Source organism: Anopheles moucheti, chromosome 2, assembly GCF_943734755.1.
Source record: "Anopheles moucheti chromosome 2, idAnoMoucSN_F20_07, whole genome shotgun sequence".
NCBI classification, from domain to species: domain Eukaryota; kingdom Metazoa; phylum Arthropoda; class Insecta; order Diptera; family Culicidae; genus Anopheles; species Anopheles moucheti.
The window spans coordinates 80,726,173-80,743,807 of NC_069140.1; the positions used below are offsets into that span (position 1 = coordinate 80,726,173).

At 43.6% G+C, this 17,635-nt stretch overlaps 2 protein-coding genes across 2 annotated transcripts in view; both read right to left on the reverse strand.

Moving 5' to 3' along the window:
* Positions 1 to 413: 413 nt before the first annotated feature.
* Positions 414 to 9,505, reverse strand: LOC128296962 (uncharacterized). Its single transcript, XM_053032503.1, has 3 exons — positions 8,967 to 9,505; positions 810 to 1,065; positions 414 to 751 (listed from the first exon to the last, which is right to left on the reverse strand). The coding sequence occupies exons 1-3, from the start codon at positions 9,503 to 9,505 to the stop codon at positions 455 to 457; spliced, it is 1,092 nt and encodes a 363-aa protein (XP_052888463.1). The 3' UTR covers positions 414 to 454.
* A 1,219-nt stretch (positions 9,506 to 10,724) lies between these two features.
* Positions 10,725 to 17,635, reverse strand: part of LOC128308937 (uncharacterized) — a 115,469-nt gene continuing 108,558 nt past the window's right edge. The window contains exons 10-11 of the mRNA XM_053045535.1: positions 13,186 to 13,305; positions 10,725 to 13,109 (exon numbers count right to left, since the gene is read on the reverse strand). Of these exons, the coding sequence (XP_052901495.1) occupies positions 12,920 to 13,109; positions 13,186 to 13,305 (310 nt within the window). The 3' untranslated portion in view covers positions 10,725 to 12,919. The remainder of the gene's footprint in view (positions 13,110 to 13,185; positions 13,306 to 17,635) is intronic.

Genomic DNA, 17,635 nt, shown 5'->3' on the forward strand with positions numbered 1-17,635 from the left:
AATAGTAAAAACAACAAAAAAGAAGAGGTTTGAGTTTTGGTTAAATTGTACGCGCTTAGAACAGATTAGCATTCGAACATTCAAAGTCTACCTTGAAGGCACCTTGAAAAATAAGGTTTCTGCCTACAGCAAACGAATTCTTTGAGTGCATTATGGAAGAACACATCGGGACAATGACTTCATACGACCGAGGTTTATAAAGGACGAGCTTCGAGGACCAATAGAACGTTAACGCATGTCCCTGTTATTTCTAGGAGATCCTTGATATATGTCCGAAGTAGTCGGATATACGATTATCGGACGATGGCACTTGTTTGACGACTGTTTCGGATATTCTATCTGTGTAAGACTTTTTGAATAGCAATCACACTAACTGTGTAAATTTTGACTAAAACCCTCTAATACTATCGTTTTTTTGAAGTAATATACCTTCCAGTATCTTCTCTCCCAAGATTTAAAGCTTACTGTAGTAATTCTCGTGGACCACATAGTCCTTGGTGATGTCTGTGAGGCTTTTGCAACCGGCAAGGGCCATCGTCAGGTCTAGCTCGTTACGCAACACATCCAACACGTGCTCAACACCCGCCTGTCCATTAACGGCCAATCCCCAAAGTGCTGGACGGCCGAAGAATACCATCCGTGCGCCAAGTGCCAACGCCTTAAAGACATCCGTTCCCTGGGTAATGCCTCCGTCAAGAAATATTTCGACACGATCCCCAACCGCAGCCACAATTTCCGGTAAAGCTTCAATCTGAAACACGGATCGGATGGAATATAAATGCGCCACAACGAATGATCGAATGACTAACCGATGCGGGGACGGAATCCAGTTGCCGTGCGCCATGATTCGAAACAAATATGCCGTGTACGCCAAGATCGGCCGCAATCATGGCGTCCTCGCGCGTCAGAATGCCTTTTACGATGACGGGCAGTTTGGTGAATCTAAGCAGCCACTTGACGTCGTCCCAGGACAGTGTGGGATCCAGCTGTTCGGCAATGTACTCGTTGATGCCGGAACCACCCTGGCTGCGAATGTTCGATGCTTTTCCAACGAAATTCGCCATCCTGGAAGTAATCGATTCAAGTATACAAGCGACAAGTGAGTGAGACACCTCACGACACATCTCGCTGAGGATTCCTATAATTTTGCTACGGCATTATTGGTTTTAGGGAGGTGTACTTCAAACATAATTTAACAACACCAGCAAAGTCTTGGAAAGAAAGCACCCTTGCCCACACCTCAGAGTTCTGTTGCGTAGCCCTGTTTACAGGCCGTTAAGCTACTCTCAATTTACAAATTTTCGAAAGAATTACCATAACGCGTAACGCTCGTGTATCGTTCGCGATTGGTTCGGCATACTTCGGTCATTGACCCTCCTTCGTTTAATTTAGCAAGATGGCTCGCAAGGTGTCGCGCAACTTCGTATGCAATGTTGAGTAACACTGCATACAACAAACTTCATACGTCAATTTTCTTGCAAACAAGTTCTTGCATACAAGTTTGTTGTATGCAAGTTTGTTGTATGCAGTGTTGCTCAACATTGCATACGAAGTTGCGCGACACCTTGCGAGCCATCTTGCGTGCCATCTTGCTCGGCTGGTACTAGGTGTTACCTCTTGAAAAACATGCTATCCTGGTATCGGAAATCTGAAAACAGCTGGTTTGCATGGAAAGTTAATGTTTAAACATTGCATACTTTTCGTTGGTTCTCGAGCCAAATTGCTGTACAAGGTACTACCTCTTCCGTGGTATGCTCTCCTGGTACATTTCCTGCTCTCCTGGTCATTTTATTAATTTTCAAACCAACTTCAGCATAGTTATCAGCCGTGATCGAACACTTCAATCGGTCGGAAATTTTATCCCGACAACCGAAAAAGTAACAGGAGCGAAGAACACGCGTGGAGTAACGTTTTATTAGTTTTCAAAACAACTTCAGCACGGTTATCACCCGTGTTCGAACACTTCAATCGGTCGGTAAGTTTATCCCGAAAATCGAAAAAGTAACAGGAGCGTAGAACACGCGTGGAGGTAACATTTTTGGTAACAATTTTCAAACCAACTTCACCATGGTTATCAGCCGTGATCGAACACTTCAATCGGACGGAAATGTCTGCAGGGGTAATGATGTTACCTCTTGGTTTGGATGCTCTCCTGGTACCAGGAATCGGAAATCGGTTCGTTTGTTTGCATTTCCGCGTCCGTTAGTGGAGTGTTTGAATTATTAGGATTAGGAAGCTAGGAAATTAAGTAACAAGTATAGACGAACCGGATAATGGGAATGACATAGCAGATGAACTATCAAATGAATTCTAAATGAACTGTACATTGACTTAGGAATAAACGAGTTTCAACTGGACCTTCGACGGGGTTACATCTATCCTTGGTGAAAATTGCAATATCGAACATTTTGGTCCTTCGAACCGGATTAAGGATAGGTGTAATTCAGTGTCAAGAACATTTTTGTGTTGTGCTCGGCATCACGAGCAAGTGATAACGCTCTGCATCAAGAGTATCGGGTCGTAGTGCGCTCGGCAACAAGAGCAACGGTTGTGCAAGGTCATCGGTAGACCACGCTTCGAACGCTACTATCCGCACGTTACACACACATAAGTGTCTTCGCACGCATCAGTGTTACCTGTTTTCGCGCGTATCGTTTCCTCGATTGGTTCTGTGTTAGGAGTGGAGTGTTAGTCGTGCTAAACTATATTCGGTGATAGTGAACGGTTTGCGATGGATAAGAAGAAGAAAGCAGCGCAGCTGAAGAAGAGGATCGCAGAAGAGCACATAAAGGCGTTGGAGAAATTCGAGTCCTCGTTCACGGAAAGTGTCACAAATGAAGTGTCTGATGCGTTAGAGTGCTTAGAACGGTACAAGGACGATTATTTTGGCGCGATTACGCAGTTAATGGAGCTGGACGATAGCTGTGAGGCTATCGATGCAAGCATTCAGGAAAGAATCGCAATGGACGATCGATGCCGACATCTTCGCGCGTTTTTGCGAGACAAGCTGCCAAGGGAGTCGAACCCACTGAATGAATCAACGATGATGCCAAGTTCATCCACGTTCGCGTTTAGTAAACCAAATGTGTCGAACCTCCGTTTCCCTAAGATCGACCTGCCTACTTTTGATGGTGATTATTCAAAATGGCTTTCTTTTCGCGATCGGTTCATTGGCATGATAGACGCTTCTACGGAACTCCCTTCGATTGCAAAGCTCCAATATCTATTATCGTCGTTAAAGGGTGAAGCGGCAATTCCTTATGAACACACTAATTTAACGGCAGATAATTATTCAGTAACGTGGGCTTCATTACTGAAACGGTACGATAACTCAAGATCGCTCATTCGCGAGTATTATCGTAAGCTCCACCATTTTCCTGCAGTGCAAACGGGTTGTGTCAATGACTTAGCACATTTGGTGGATGAATTTACTCGTCATGTTAGCGGTTTGGTAAAGTTGCGCGAGCCGATCGAATCTTGGGACACACCACTGTCAAATCTGCTGCTAATGAAATTGGATTCTACTACTCTTCTGGCCTGGGAGGAACATTCGGTGACTTTTGATAAGGATCAGTACAAAGATATAGTCGATTTCCTACATGAACGGATCCAGATTTTAAAATCTGCTAAGAGATTCTGTAGTGAAGCAACGCCTGCGGATGTCAAGGTGGCCGGCAACCAACGTCACCCTATAACGCATCGAAAATCGATTACAAATGCTGCTGCAACGCAAGGTTCTTCATCCAGTTCTCCTACCTCCACCACCAATTCTCAACCGCTGAAATGTCCATTAAATTGTTCGGAAGCTCATTTGCTACGTAATTATCCGGGCTTTCTCACCAACGATACACAACAGCGGCGGGACATTGTAAAGTCAAAGGGATTATGTTGGAACTGCCTCAGTGGTTCTCATCAGGTTAAAGGGTGTAAGTCATATTACACTTGTCGTTCATGTCATGAACGCCATCACACGCTGCTTCATCAAGCATCACAACCGAAGATTACTATGGCGGCTCAATCGGAGGACGAAATGGTGTTCTTGGAAACGGCCATAGTGTATATTTTGGACGATTATGGAAGGCAGCACGAGGCAAGAGCACTGCTTGATTCGGGCTCGATGTCTAACTTTGTTTCGGAAGCTCTGGCTAGGAAACTAATGACCACCCGCACCAAGGTGAATGTTTCCGTTTCTGGCATCGGGAAAGCTATTCAACATGTAAGGGGATCGATCACGGCAACCGTTCGATCCAAAAGCCAACACTTCGCCACTCAGTTGGAACTACTTGTATTGGAAACACCGTCATCGGACATACCAACTTCACCAATCGATGTATCATCCTGGGACATGACGAATGTGACACTAGCGGATCCCACGTATCACATTCCTGGCAGGATTGATGTCGTCATAGGTGGTGACGCTTTCTGGGAGCTACACACTGGGCACAAGCGTTCATTAGGCCCTGGTAGACCATGGCTAGTGGAGACGCATTTCGGATGGGCTGTAGCAGGAAATACATCGCAGTCATCACACACATCTCGTATATGTCATATTGCAACGAACGAGCAACCATTGGAAGCAATAATGACACGGTTTTGGGAAAACGAGACCATACCGGATGATCCTGTTTATTCGGTGGAAGAGGACAGCTGCGAGAAACATTACGTATCTACTACAACTCGTAATGCATCGGGGAGGTATGTTGTTTGCTTGCCAATTAATCCTATTCCGAGTATCGTTTTAGGATCCTCGAGAGAGATCGCAAAACGCAGGTTCCTTGCAGTAGAACGACGTTTGGAAGCCAACCCTCAGATGAAGGGACCATATTCTGCGTTTATGAAGGAATACGAGAAATTGGGGCATATGAAGAAAATGCCTAATCCTGTTGATGATGATTGCCCTCACTACTACCTTCCTCACCACGCAGTTTTGAAAGAGAAGAGTACCAGCACAAAGGTTCGAGTTGTGTTCGATGCGTCGTGCAAGACCTCTACCGGTGTCTCTTTAAACGACAAGCTTCTTGTTGGTCCCGTTATCCAGCAAGATCTTTTCACCATCATGCTGCGCTTTCGATCTCACGCAATTGCTATCACCGCGGACGTCGAAAAAATGTACCGGCAAATCCTTCACGAAAGTCGAGATAGAAACTTTCTGCGCATTCTGTATCGAGAGAACCCGAATGATCCTATAGATACCTATGAACTACAGACGGTCACTTATGGCACTGCTTCAGCTCCGTTTTTGGCGACTAGGACGTTGCGGCAGATCGCACAAGATCATCAGGACGAGTACCCACGGGCAGCGAACTCGGTAATGAATGATTTTTACATGGATGATCTCTTGTCCGGGGCAGAAGATCTATCAGATGCCATCAAGATTCAAAGGGAAATCTCCGCAATGTTACGTTCGGCGGGATTCGTGTTGAAAAAATGGGCATCAAATAATCGAGCGGCACTGACAAGTGTCCCACAGGAGGATCTAGCGACACTACTTACTCATGAATGGCAAGATACTCTAGCAGTCTCAGCATTGGGTATCACCTGGGAGCCAATAAGTGATACATTTCGGTGCAGAGTTGAGTTACCACCAGTACCAGATGTCCTTACAAAAAGGATCACGTGTTCATGTATTGCTAAGCTTTTTGACCCACTCGGGCTGATAGGACCAGCCATTCTCATCGGAAAATTGTTTATGCAACAATTATGGGCACTAAAGCACGACGGCAAGCCATGGGACTGGGACCGAGAATTGCCTTCATCGCTTCGGGAGCAATGGCGGAAGTTTCATTCATCATTGAACCTTCTTCTGGAGTTGCAAGTTCCTCGGTTTATTTCACAATACAAGGCTACCAATGTACAACTACACATCTTCGCTGACGCGTCCCAGAGGGCCTACGGAACATGTTGTTACATTCGATCAGAGACAAATCATCGCGTCACTGTTCAGCTATTAGCAGCTAAATCTAAGGTGGTTGCGTTAGATAATACTCACTCCATTGCTCGGTTGGAACTTTGTGCAGCGCGCCTGGCGACTCAACTATATCACAAGGTTAGTCGATCACTCAGCATCTTTACGGTTACTATCTGTTGGACAGATTCGATGACCGTCCTTTATTGGCTTAAATCCCCTCCAAACCGTTGGAAGCCTTTTGTGGCTAACCGAATCGCTAAAATTCAAGGAGAAACAGAAATCCAGAGCTGGAAACATGTACCAGGTGTTGATAATCCAGCAGATGATGTCTCACGTGGCCTTGATGCACAGAAGCTGTTAGTTTGTCAACGATGGTGGTATGGTCCAAAATGGTTAGCAGAGAAACCGGAAAATTGGCCCAAGGATCCACTTCCTTCGGCGGAAATATTGGACGTTCCCGAAGAAAGATTGGTGTCTACGCGAATTGCAGCAATTTCAACAGTAGATGACTTCCGTAACATGCTGTTTTCGAGATTCTCCAGCTATAGCAAACTTCGGCGGGTTATGGCATATTGCATGCGATACATACATCGTTTGCGTGATTTCAAGGGTGCAAACAACCGAGACAGCGATGATATCACCCCTCGATCGGTAGAGAAATTATCATCATCCATTCCTCTACTCACGGTAGAAGAACTCCAGCAGGCGGAATTGCGTTTATGTCAGTTATCGCAATTAGATTCGTTTCCAGACGACCTACACAACCTTACACATGGCAAGGCATGTTTAAGAAATTCGAAGCTGAAATGGGTTTTACCATTTATTGACCCATCGGGTACCCTTCGCGTCGGTGGCCGGCTTAGGAACGCAGATATACCGGATGCTACAAAACATCCCATCTTATTGGATTCGAAGCATCCCTTAGCATCATTATTGGCAACTGCATACCATTTGCAGTTACTGCATGCTGGCCCTCAATTGTTATTGGCATCTCTCCGACAGAGATTTTGGATCATCGGTGGACGCAGTTTATCAAAGTCCGTCTATCACAACTGCCATGCGTGCTTTAAAGCCAAACCAACTCTGGTGAGACAATGTGTTGCAGATCTACCATCATCGAGAGTTTCTCCAACAACCCCATTCACTGTATGCGGTGTCGACTACTGTGGGCCAGTCCTGTTAAAGGCAACGATTCGCAACAGGAGCCCAACAAAGGCGTACATTGCAATATTTGTCTGTTTTGCAACTAAAGCCGTGCACATCGAGCTGGTAGGAGATCTTACAACAGCGGCCTTTCTTGGAGCACTTCGTCGCCTAATTGCACGTCGTGGAAGGATATGTGAGCTGCACTCGGATAATGCAACGACCTTCAAGGGAGCATCACACGAACTTCACCGAGTCTATCAAATGTTCAAGTGCAACGAAGCCGACCGCGCAGAAATCTTCAACTGGTGCACAAACAACGAACTGAATTGGAAATTCATCCCACCGCGTGCACCACATTTTGGTGGTCTTTGGGAAGCAGCAGTTAAATCGGCCAAGAAACACATCATCAGAAGTATCGGAACCATAAGTATCACACAAGAAAGCATGTTAACGCTCCTAGCTCAAGTCGAACAATGCTTGAATTCCCGTCCCTTAACTCCTCTATCTAATGACCCTTCAAATCTAGAACCATTAACTCCTGCTCACTTTCTTATTGGCAGAAGTCTGCAAGCTGTACCAGAAGTGGACCACAGTCAAACACCTGACAACCGCCTGAAGGAATACCAGTTGGTAAAAAAAAACGTTCGGAACATTTGGTCCCGGTGGATGCCCGAATACCTTCAGCAACTGCAATCCTGTGCCAAACACTGTAACGGTTCACCAGTGACACTAAAGGAAAATCAGTTAGTCATTATAAAGGAGGATAATGTTCATCCTACGATGTGGCCGATGGGTAGGATTGTAGCTTTGCATCCGGGCAAGGATGATGTTGTTCGTGTAGTTACGTTACGCACAGCATCAGGAAAACAGATCGTTCGTCCATCTGTTCGGTTAGCCATTCTTCCGATTGCAGACACGGAAGGGAAATCAGATTAGTGAGACGGTCAATAAGTGAACTCGATACATATTTGAATTCTAATAGTTTCAGGAACATACTCTATGAACTCAGCTAATTAAGAAAAGAATTACTTCTTTTGGTGGCCGGAATGTTTGAATTATTAGGATTAGGAAGCTAGGAAATTAAGTAACAAGTATAGACGAACCGGATAATGGGAATGACATAGCAGATGAACTATCAAATGAATTCTAAATGAACTGTACATTGACTTAGGAATAAACGAGTTTCAACTGGACCTTCGACGGGGTTACATCTATCCTTGGTGAAAATTGCAATATCGAACATGGAGAGTTTGAGAGAGAGAAGAAGGATACTTCCCACTTCATCTATCTCACTTGCACTAGCGATCGTTGTCACGAGTTTGATATTATGCGATAGTGGTAGCCAATGTATTAAAAGATCTGCTATCACGCTCAATGACAACATGCGCAAGCGGAACAGCTATTTGCACGGCGGAGAGAAATAGATTAGTCATTGGAAATGATCCCAAAGTTGGGATAGGATCGTGTAAATTTACACGATGCCGGGATCGGATGGCATCGAATGATCTCTGTGTCATACTGGTTTTTAATAAGTCATTAGCGTTGTGTGAACTTGAGCGAACCGGTTCGTTCCTTTGTCTGTCATAAAAAATGTGTCTCCGTGTCGTTCCTTTGTCTCTTTCTAATAGTTCACCCAACCTGCCGTTGCAGGTCACTCCACCTACGTTACATTCCGTTCTACCTGCGTTACGAACGCGAACTTCGTTCGTTCACTTAAAAGAACTGATCGACCCGGTAAGGTTTAATTCTTGTGTCCCAACTCTAATACTAACCAGCAACTCTTGGCTACGCGGATTTTTCTTCTTGCGGATAATGTAAGGCGAACAACTAACGAACTATTCGAGTTAATCACAGTCCATCACCACATTCACTTGGCGCGAAAAAAAAACAGCAGTACACAAATGGTACTTACGTCAGATGGGGCGGTAGTGAAAATTTGTTGCGCATATCAGCCCGTCGCAAGCCAAACAGTGGTGCGTCGACCGTCAGTACGATCGCCCGATAGCCGGCCTTTTCCGCCCGGCGTACCAAACTCTCCGTCAGCTGCCGATCGCGGTAGATGTACAGCTGGAACCACTTCGGTGCGTTCGGTGTCGCGTTGGCCACCTCCTCGAGCGAGCTCGTGCTGATGGTGCTGAGCGTGAAGAGAACCTGCCTGCTGGCGGCTGCCTTCGCGTTCGCCACCTCCCCCTCGGGATGGGCCATCCGTTGCATGGCGGTCGGCGAAATGGCGATGGGCAGTGCGAACCGTTCGCCGAACACGGTGCAGGTTAGGTCGCGCTCGGAGCCACCCTGCAGCATCCGCGGTCGGATGCGCAAGCGGTCGAAACCGGTTCGGTTGAGATGGAGCGACAGCTCGTCACCGGCACCGCTCCGATAGTAGTCCAGCGCATTCCGGGGGATAATTTCGTGCGCCCGTTGCTCGTAATCACGTACCGACACCAGCGCCATTGATGGTGGTTTGATAGGAGGTGGTAGCACTGAAGCGATAACTGAGATAGACGCCCGACCGGACGGTTCGGTGGACCAGTTGGAACTGTTCGTCGTTGGAATGAATTTAAAGTGACTTTGCTGTTTTTAGCTGCCGGTTGCATTCGTGAGGAGCTGGTGGGATGATAGTGAGTATTGTTTACAATCAAGCTATTAACTGATAAGCGTCGGGTGGGCACACACGCTGACGGAGTGTTATAAATTGCAGCCCAAACATGTTGATGCTGTGTTTGTCACGGTGAAAATGTTTGTGGCTTACAAATTATAGAACTTTTTCAATCAAAAATAGCACACTGAGAAAGTTCACCGTATGAAGGGTTCAGCGATAAGCTGATTAAGCAGCAATTGAAGGAAAAGGACGGAAATAGCAAAGTTGTCTGTGTCACTAACATTATCGATCACCTTTCTCTTATTGATAGCAAAACAGTGAGTTGTAGCATTTACCACCAGAGGGTGAGATTACCGCGTAGTAGGCAATGACATAAACGCAAAATTCAACGGTGTTGCTTAGCAACTGACATAAGCCAACCTTCACCAACAGCCAGTTTAAATCTAGAGTTGACAACTCCTTAAATCTTGTATCTCCTTAGGCAAATGAACTTCCAAAGAGTCATGAAAGTTAAATGAATTGTTAAACATCCACGAATCGTAAATTTCTTAAGATTTTTAAAATTTCAAAGATTGACGTGGCGTCAAAGAACTGTTAACGAAACCTGAATCAAAACAAGATTCCTCAACGAATCATTATTTGTATGAAATTAATTAATCTCTGAACATTTATGGGCTTCAAACATTCATTAATTAAATAAAATAATTCAAAATTTCTAATGGCTCATCGAATTCATTTTGCATGTTATTTTGGTACTACAAATCTTGTAAATTTACAAACAAATTCGGTGCAATGATTCGGCCATATGTGGAAAACTTTCACTTGCTCGTTTGACGCACTAGGCGCCTCCATTAGAAAATTATCGCTACAGAAAAATGCAAATATTCTTCTTTGTTTTTGTTTTTTTGCGAACGCAATGGAGGAAAATTATTCACATCTTTCGATAATTTATTTCAGCAGCAATAACAACAACAAAAAAACATAAGACAACAGCCAATATCTTTATAAACTGTTTTTCGGGTAAAATTCAAAAGGAAAGCTGCACACACACATCAATGCGTTTGTTTAAATGTTTAAATATTTTCATAATATATTTTATCAATGTCTATAATAGCCTTTTTTTCATCACTACGTGATTGTTAATATGTGAAATGAGAGAGAGTGTGTTGTGTGTATGTATTTGTGTGTATTTGTTTCGGTCTGTGTGTATGTTGATGAGAGACGTCCGTGTAATGGGAACATGGCGGCATTGTTTCGGCTGCAGCACTAACGAACCTAATGCTTATTAAAGGTAGGTAAATTATATTACTGCTTTACCTTACGATAATGTCTATGTTACGGTAGGAATACATTCTTTTACGGCATCTAGAAGAGTACTGAGGGTTGATTTATTCTCTCTCTCTATCTCTCTCTCTTTTTTCTCTCTCTCTCTCTATCTATCTCTCCCTTTTTTTGGTTTCTTATGGAAGAAAAAAAAACTCTTCATTACCGACAATTTACCCAACAGAAGTGTATACGGAACCCTACAACAGTTTCGCGTTGCTTTTGTGCTTCAATCAGCAGGAATCATATCTAAAAGAATGATTGGCCCGACTCTATGGGCTTCCTCCTTCCATTGAGAGTATTCGATTGCTAGGGTCGAACTAACGAACTTCCACGCTACAAGTAGGGATGGCTCTACCGCCGGATTAATACACAAAACGTACCGTTCTATCGCTACCAGCTACAGTCGTCATCCACCAAAGCGCACGTGTTGTTTACGGCCATTTTGTGCCGCGTGCTGGGGAGGGGGTTTGCTTTTAGGTTCGGTATTGCACTCGATTTACTGCAGACCTAACACGATACAGACTAACCAACGTCAAAAAATTATATTGCACCACAAAGTAAATAAAAATGAAGTAAATCGTACAGAGAATGTTTGCTTGTATTGCGCGATTATTAGTACACAACAGCATGATGATGGAAGAAATGTGTTCACTACCCATACTAAACCCACCTGGACAGTGCTCGCATACGAGTTTCACCGTTTCATTTTGGCATTCTGTTTTCCTTTCTCCACCAACGTAACCACCTTATACATGCGAATGTGCTATTAAAAAGGACCTGACCTATACCTTCCCATACGCTTTCGGCTTACAATGTGTACATTTACAGCATTCATTAATGGTTAGTTTAGATTAAATCTTTACCCTTTGCTCTTACTTCTCTCTTCCCAATCAGCTCATTTCCTTTGTTTACCGCTTACACATTTTGGTGGAACCGATATGAGTAGGGGGGAAAGACGAAAAGAGGACCCTCTATACCTATTAACGGTGAAAGTGAAGGAAACCAGTGAGTTTTTTTTATCCATTTTTTGTGTTTTTTTTTTGTTTTTTGTCAACAAAACGAGTACCGCGCTCATTGTATCACAACATTTGAAACGACATTTCTACACTGCTGCTGTCTCTACATCGTTTATACCACACATGTGGTGGTATCCAACCACGCCTTGAACTTCCCTACCGCTATGTAATGCCCGGCAAAAAAGCAAACTAGTGCTGCTACCATTTCCCTTTCCGTTCCGTATGTTTTGCGCGCACAAAACAATTATTGTCACCAATGGAGGAGGAAAACAAAAGAAGAAGAAAGAAATCAAACAAACAAACCCATGCGCATCGCCTAATGCGCCACCGCGAGATGAAGTGCTAGTGAGAGCGTTTTGTTCTGCGGCTAGTGCCCATAAAAGTGTGCTACCGTTTCCTGTTGCCTGTGTGTTAACTTCTGCATGAATCTTCTAAATTATGGCCAATCAACTGTGTGATACACCTTATCAATGGAAGTATTATAAAAATGTGGGAGTGGGGCAGAAATTTGGTTTGAGGTTTCACGCTGCTATTTTTCTTGCATTTTCAGCGATTAAGGCTGCTCTACTTTGTGTTGATGGGCAAATGTTGTGTGTTTAAAACGGTGTCCGATGGCGAGCCCCAATTTAAAACCGAACTGCACTACTAGTTGCATACGCTCGGGCGGGCAACTCCCATTGGTGCGCCTGCATCTATGCAATCACGCAATCGATTATGCGCGCCTACATCTATGCAATCGCCCTAACAAATGGTTGCTTTTGTTTTGCTTTATGATTTCATTGACTTGTGGTTTGCTTAATTTCTAACAAGACTCTGTTTTACTCATTGTGTGTGTGTGTGTATGTGTGGGTTCTCGCACAAACTTTAAGTTTCTGTCACGTTCTGTTCCAAACCGAGCACACCTGTTCCTTATAGGAACGCAGCTCAGAGGATTTGCGCGATGACCGGTTCGAGAAGACACATGTGCTCGGCACCACGGACCGGCAAGCGGTTCAAACAGAAGTGCCGTATCATGTCCGGTATCGTTGGAAACGGGCGGCTAAACTGGCCGAGTATGAACTGGCCCGTATCGGTGTCGCGCTGTATCCGCATGTGCATGAAGCCCTTGGCGCTCCTAAAATTAGGGAAATGGTAGTAATGTTTAGTACAATTGCGGATTGCTGGAGTATTTCCACTGTGACGATACGTACTTCAGTGTGAGAGAGTAATCCTGACGGGTTGATTCACTGTTGCGCACCAGGAAGCTTCCCTCCGACAGTGGTCGAAGGATCTTTTCGGCATCGATTCGGCTGATGGAACCATGGTACCAGCTGAAACGGTTGGAAGGAGAGAAAGAGACAGAGTTATTTATGGTAGTTCTTAGTGATCTTCCTTGTCGTAAACGGATAGCCACAATTATTATGTTTGGCAGATTGTATTAATTGATTTATTTAGTACGAAAGTTATCTGAATTGTTAGTATTTCCAAACATATTCTTATACAGATCTGTATTGGTTAAATATAACGTATCACAATTCGTGGCAAAAACTTGTCTACTATGAGCCGCGGTATTAGAAAATCGGTAGCCACAGTTACAAAAGAGGTTAGCAAAAAATAAAAATAAACATCCTACAGAAAGCGCCCACAGTTGAGATGAGATTTGATCCACTACTCTCTCGGTGTAGCAGACCGAACATCGGTCTGGTTAATTGATAAGGTTATTTTTAACTTTATTCATTAAACTGGATTTTTAATTATATTTAATTACATTGAATTTATTTTAAATTATATTAATTATATCACAAATTGTATAATAATTTAATACTTTTTTTTTGGGCTGCCTGTAAAAAACTCTGCAAAATGAGCAAAATCAAGTAAATAAGATTTAAAATAATACTACTAACATACTTAACTGTCAACGATTTGAAATCGTACCAGCATAAATTTTTTTCATAACTTGTTTACATTTAAAAAAAAGAGTTCTAAGGAAATGTTTAATAGGATTGCTTAAATTCATTCTTGGTGCGTTTATCGTTTACTACGTACGAGCACGGAAATTTATTGTAACTAATTTTACATTTTTTTGACTAATATTCGAGTGTTATTTAAATGTAATCAGTTTCATTCATAAAAAAACATAAATAAAAATAACATAACAAAAAAACATAACATAAATTAAACGAAACATAAATATTAACATACAAGTAAGAATAATATAAATGTAGGGAATAATGTGTGAGAAATTGATTTATTAAGAATGATTGCAAAAATGATAATTCGTATACAGAGTTCTTTCCACTTTGATCGTCAGTTCGCGAATCCTCCCTTCGTGACACCGCGCGTCACTTATTAACCTTTCTCCTTATCTCTTACTCTCTCTATCTATTTCTGTTTCTCTCCTTCCATTATTCTTCCACTCTTCCATGGGTGCTTCCTTGTTCATTCCCACACGGCCTTTCCTGATAACATTCAATTCGAATGTGACCAACTTTTTAACATATCTCCTGCCGTGGTAGTCTGGACGGGCCCTTCCTCTTCTTCGTCGATTTTACGAACTTCATACCTATCATTCGGCAGTACTTTTCGAATTTCATATGGACCCAAAAACCGTTTCTTCACCTTTGCTCCTGTCCTAAACTGAGTAAACGGTAGAGCCACTAAATTACCAACCTTATACTGTTGTGTTTTCTTGCGGCGAAGATCATAATATTTTCTGTTTTCCTCTTGAATCCTACCGATATTTTCACGTGCATGTTTTCGTAATTCGTCTCGACCATCATTAAACATATTCTGTATCTCTTCCTTCAAGATTTGTGCCAACCTGAGGTCATCCTTCGTTCTCATCTTTACTCCAACGAACAACTCGAATGGAGTCATTCCAATCGCTCTTTGCCAACTGTTGTTGATGACCGTTTGCACCCTATCGACGTGCTTAAACCACTCGTCTGGTTTTTCTATTGATAATTTGGTCAATATCGGAATTATTACGCCATGAATTCGTTCGACTTGTCCGTTTCCTCTTGGTACACCCGTTACAATTTTATGAGATTCTACATTATTTTCCGCACAATAATTCTCAAACATTTTAGAGGTGAACGCAGTACCTCTATCGGACACAATTCTTCGAGGATGTCCAAACGTATTCGCAATTATCTTTAATTTTTTAACTACTTCTTCTGTCGTCGTAGATTTCACAGGAAATAACCAAACAAATTTGGTGAACGCATCTACTACTGTGAAAATGTAATTATACGATTTCCGAGTTGAGGGCATAGGTCCCAAATGATCGACATGAAACGTATCCAAAGGTACGCTTCCTTTTGGGATGGGATGAAGTTCCCCTTCTGCCTTACCTCGCTTCCTTTCTCCTACAATGCATTTAACGCAAGAGGCGATACATTCTTCTATCCTTTCGTCAATATGAGGAATGAAATAATCAGTTACAATTCTTTCTTTCGTTTTTCTTACGCCGAAATGTCCCTGCTCGTGTGCGCGTCTTACTACTTCACTTACCATTTTGCTCGGTACATACAACTTTTCTGCTCCCGCGCTGCCTTTGTGGAGAATACCATCAACAATCGTAAATCCATCAAAGTCTCCCTGATGCTCGATTCTGCGCACAATCTCTGCTATCGCAGAATCATCATGCTGCGCTGCTGATATCCGCGCACACACCGCTGATGTTACCACCATCACGTTCGCCCGAGACAAGGCATCCACATGCTTCATCCTGTCTGCTGAACGATGTTCCACCACATACTCGAATTCAGCTAGCACATCCAGCCATCTGCTGGTCCTCGCGTTCGGGTTCTTCTTTGCCAAGGACTGTTTAAACGCGATGCAGTCAGTCACAATCTTAAATCGTTCTCCAAGCAGATAACACCGGAACTTCTTTACAGATTCTACGACCGCCAAAGATTCTAGGTCGAAAGAATGATAATTCTTCTCTGCCTGGTTCGTTAACCGGCTGTAATAATAGCAAGGGTGAAACTTTCCGTCGTCCTCCGCTCGCTGCATCAAAATGCCAGCCAACGCTTCCTTGCTTGCGTCAGTATGAATTTCCGTTTCAAGTCCTGATTTGAAAATCCGAAGCACTGGATACTGACTCAAAACCGTCTTTATATGATCGAACGCTTTCTTCACATCATCGGTTACTTCAAACTTTTCTTCTTTCTTTAGCAACACTGATAATGGACGCATCACTCCCGCAAAATTCACCACAAATTTCCGAAAGTAACTGGCCAATCCGTAAAAGCGTTGCATTTGTTTCGTCGTAGATGGCATCGGAAATCTTTTCACCTTCCCGGTATAGTTCGTGATCGATGCACATATCCACTTTACACACTCCTTGCGCCGCAATTTCTTTTCCACCAAATCCTCTGAACGTCACTGTCGTGGTGTCTAAGCGTGGTCGCCCGATTTTGTCGTACGTGTGAAATGCCATTAGATTCAAGGAACTACCGGTATCGAATAGAGTTTCTATGTCGATCGATCCTATTTGCGCAGTGATCATTGTTTTCTTCGAGCCTGTTGGTTTCGTCATAATTTCGTCTTCTCGTCTGAAGGAATTTTGAGGGGAGCGCACACAATGCCCTCGATTGTTTTGTCCACACATCAACACATTTCGTTTTTCACTTTTGTTAACGCCTTTGTTACACTCGCGTGCCCGGTGACCGAACATATTGCATGAGAAACATTTCGGTCCTTCGTTCTTTTGTGGGCATTCCGATGAAATGTGTGACCTATTACCACAGTTGAAACAATTCTGCTTACTGTTCACGTTGTTCCACTTTTCGGCTAAGCGTGATTTATCCTGCTTGTTACCAACTTCTACACGTTTCGTCTTGCTTTTTTCGGTCTTCGTAACTTTTTCAAAGTTCAACAACTTCTTTTTGAGCCGCTCGATGGTTTGCGCCTCTAGCAGTATAGACTGATGATACTCGTCGTCTGTAACTCCACTCACAATATACACACACAGACTTGGCTCATCCAACGCGATCGGAAGCGCCAGCCGTTGCATTTCGTATATGTAATCCCGAATTGATTCGGTCGTCTTCTTCTTCCGTGTTGTTAACGCACGATGCACATCGCTTGCGCATATGCGTGGGGCGAATTCCTTTATCAGTGCCTTTTCTAACTTCCCGAAACTGCTAAAATTGCTCCGAAGTGAAAATACGAAGCGTCTAGCGGTGCCGGTCAGTTTTTTACGGCACATGATCAGCTTTTGTTCGTCGTCCCATCGTGCTGCTTCGCAAATGCTTTTCAGCTGCATTAGCCACATTCGCACGTCTTCTCCTTCCTCGGCACCGAAGGATTCAATGCTTTCCTCCATGTCTCTGAAGGAGTACACTTTTAGCCGTCGTTGTGACGATTTGGGTGTAGATGTAGCTTTAATCGCCGTATGGTACATCATATCCGAATCATCATCTTCATCATCGTCATCAATGCCGTCGTCGTCGTCATCATCATCGTCGTCGTCGCTTGGGCCAATAGCGTCACCACGTTGCTCGTTGTTATGTTGCGAGTCGTCTTTCTCACTAACATCGTCGTCTTTTGAGCAACGATCATCATCGTCTTTGCCTTGAAGCACATCACTAATTCCATCATTGGAGCTCGCCTTACTCCGATGGTTGATGATTTTTTCGGCCAAATCCGTCTTTC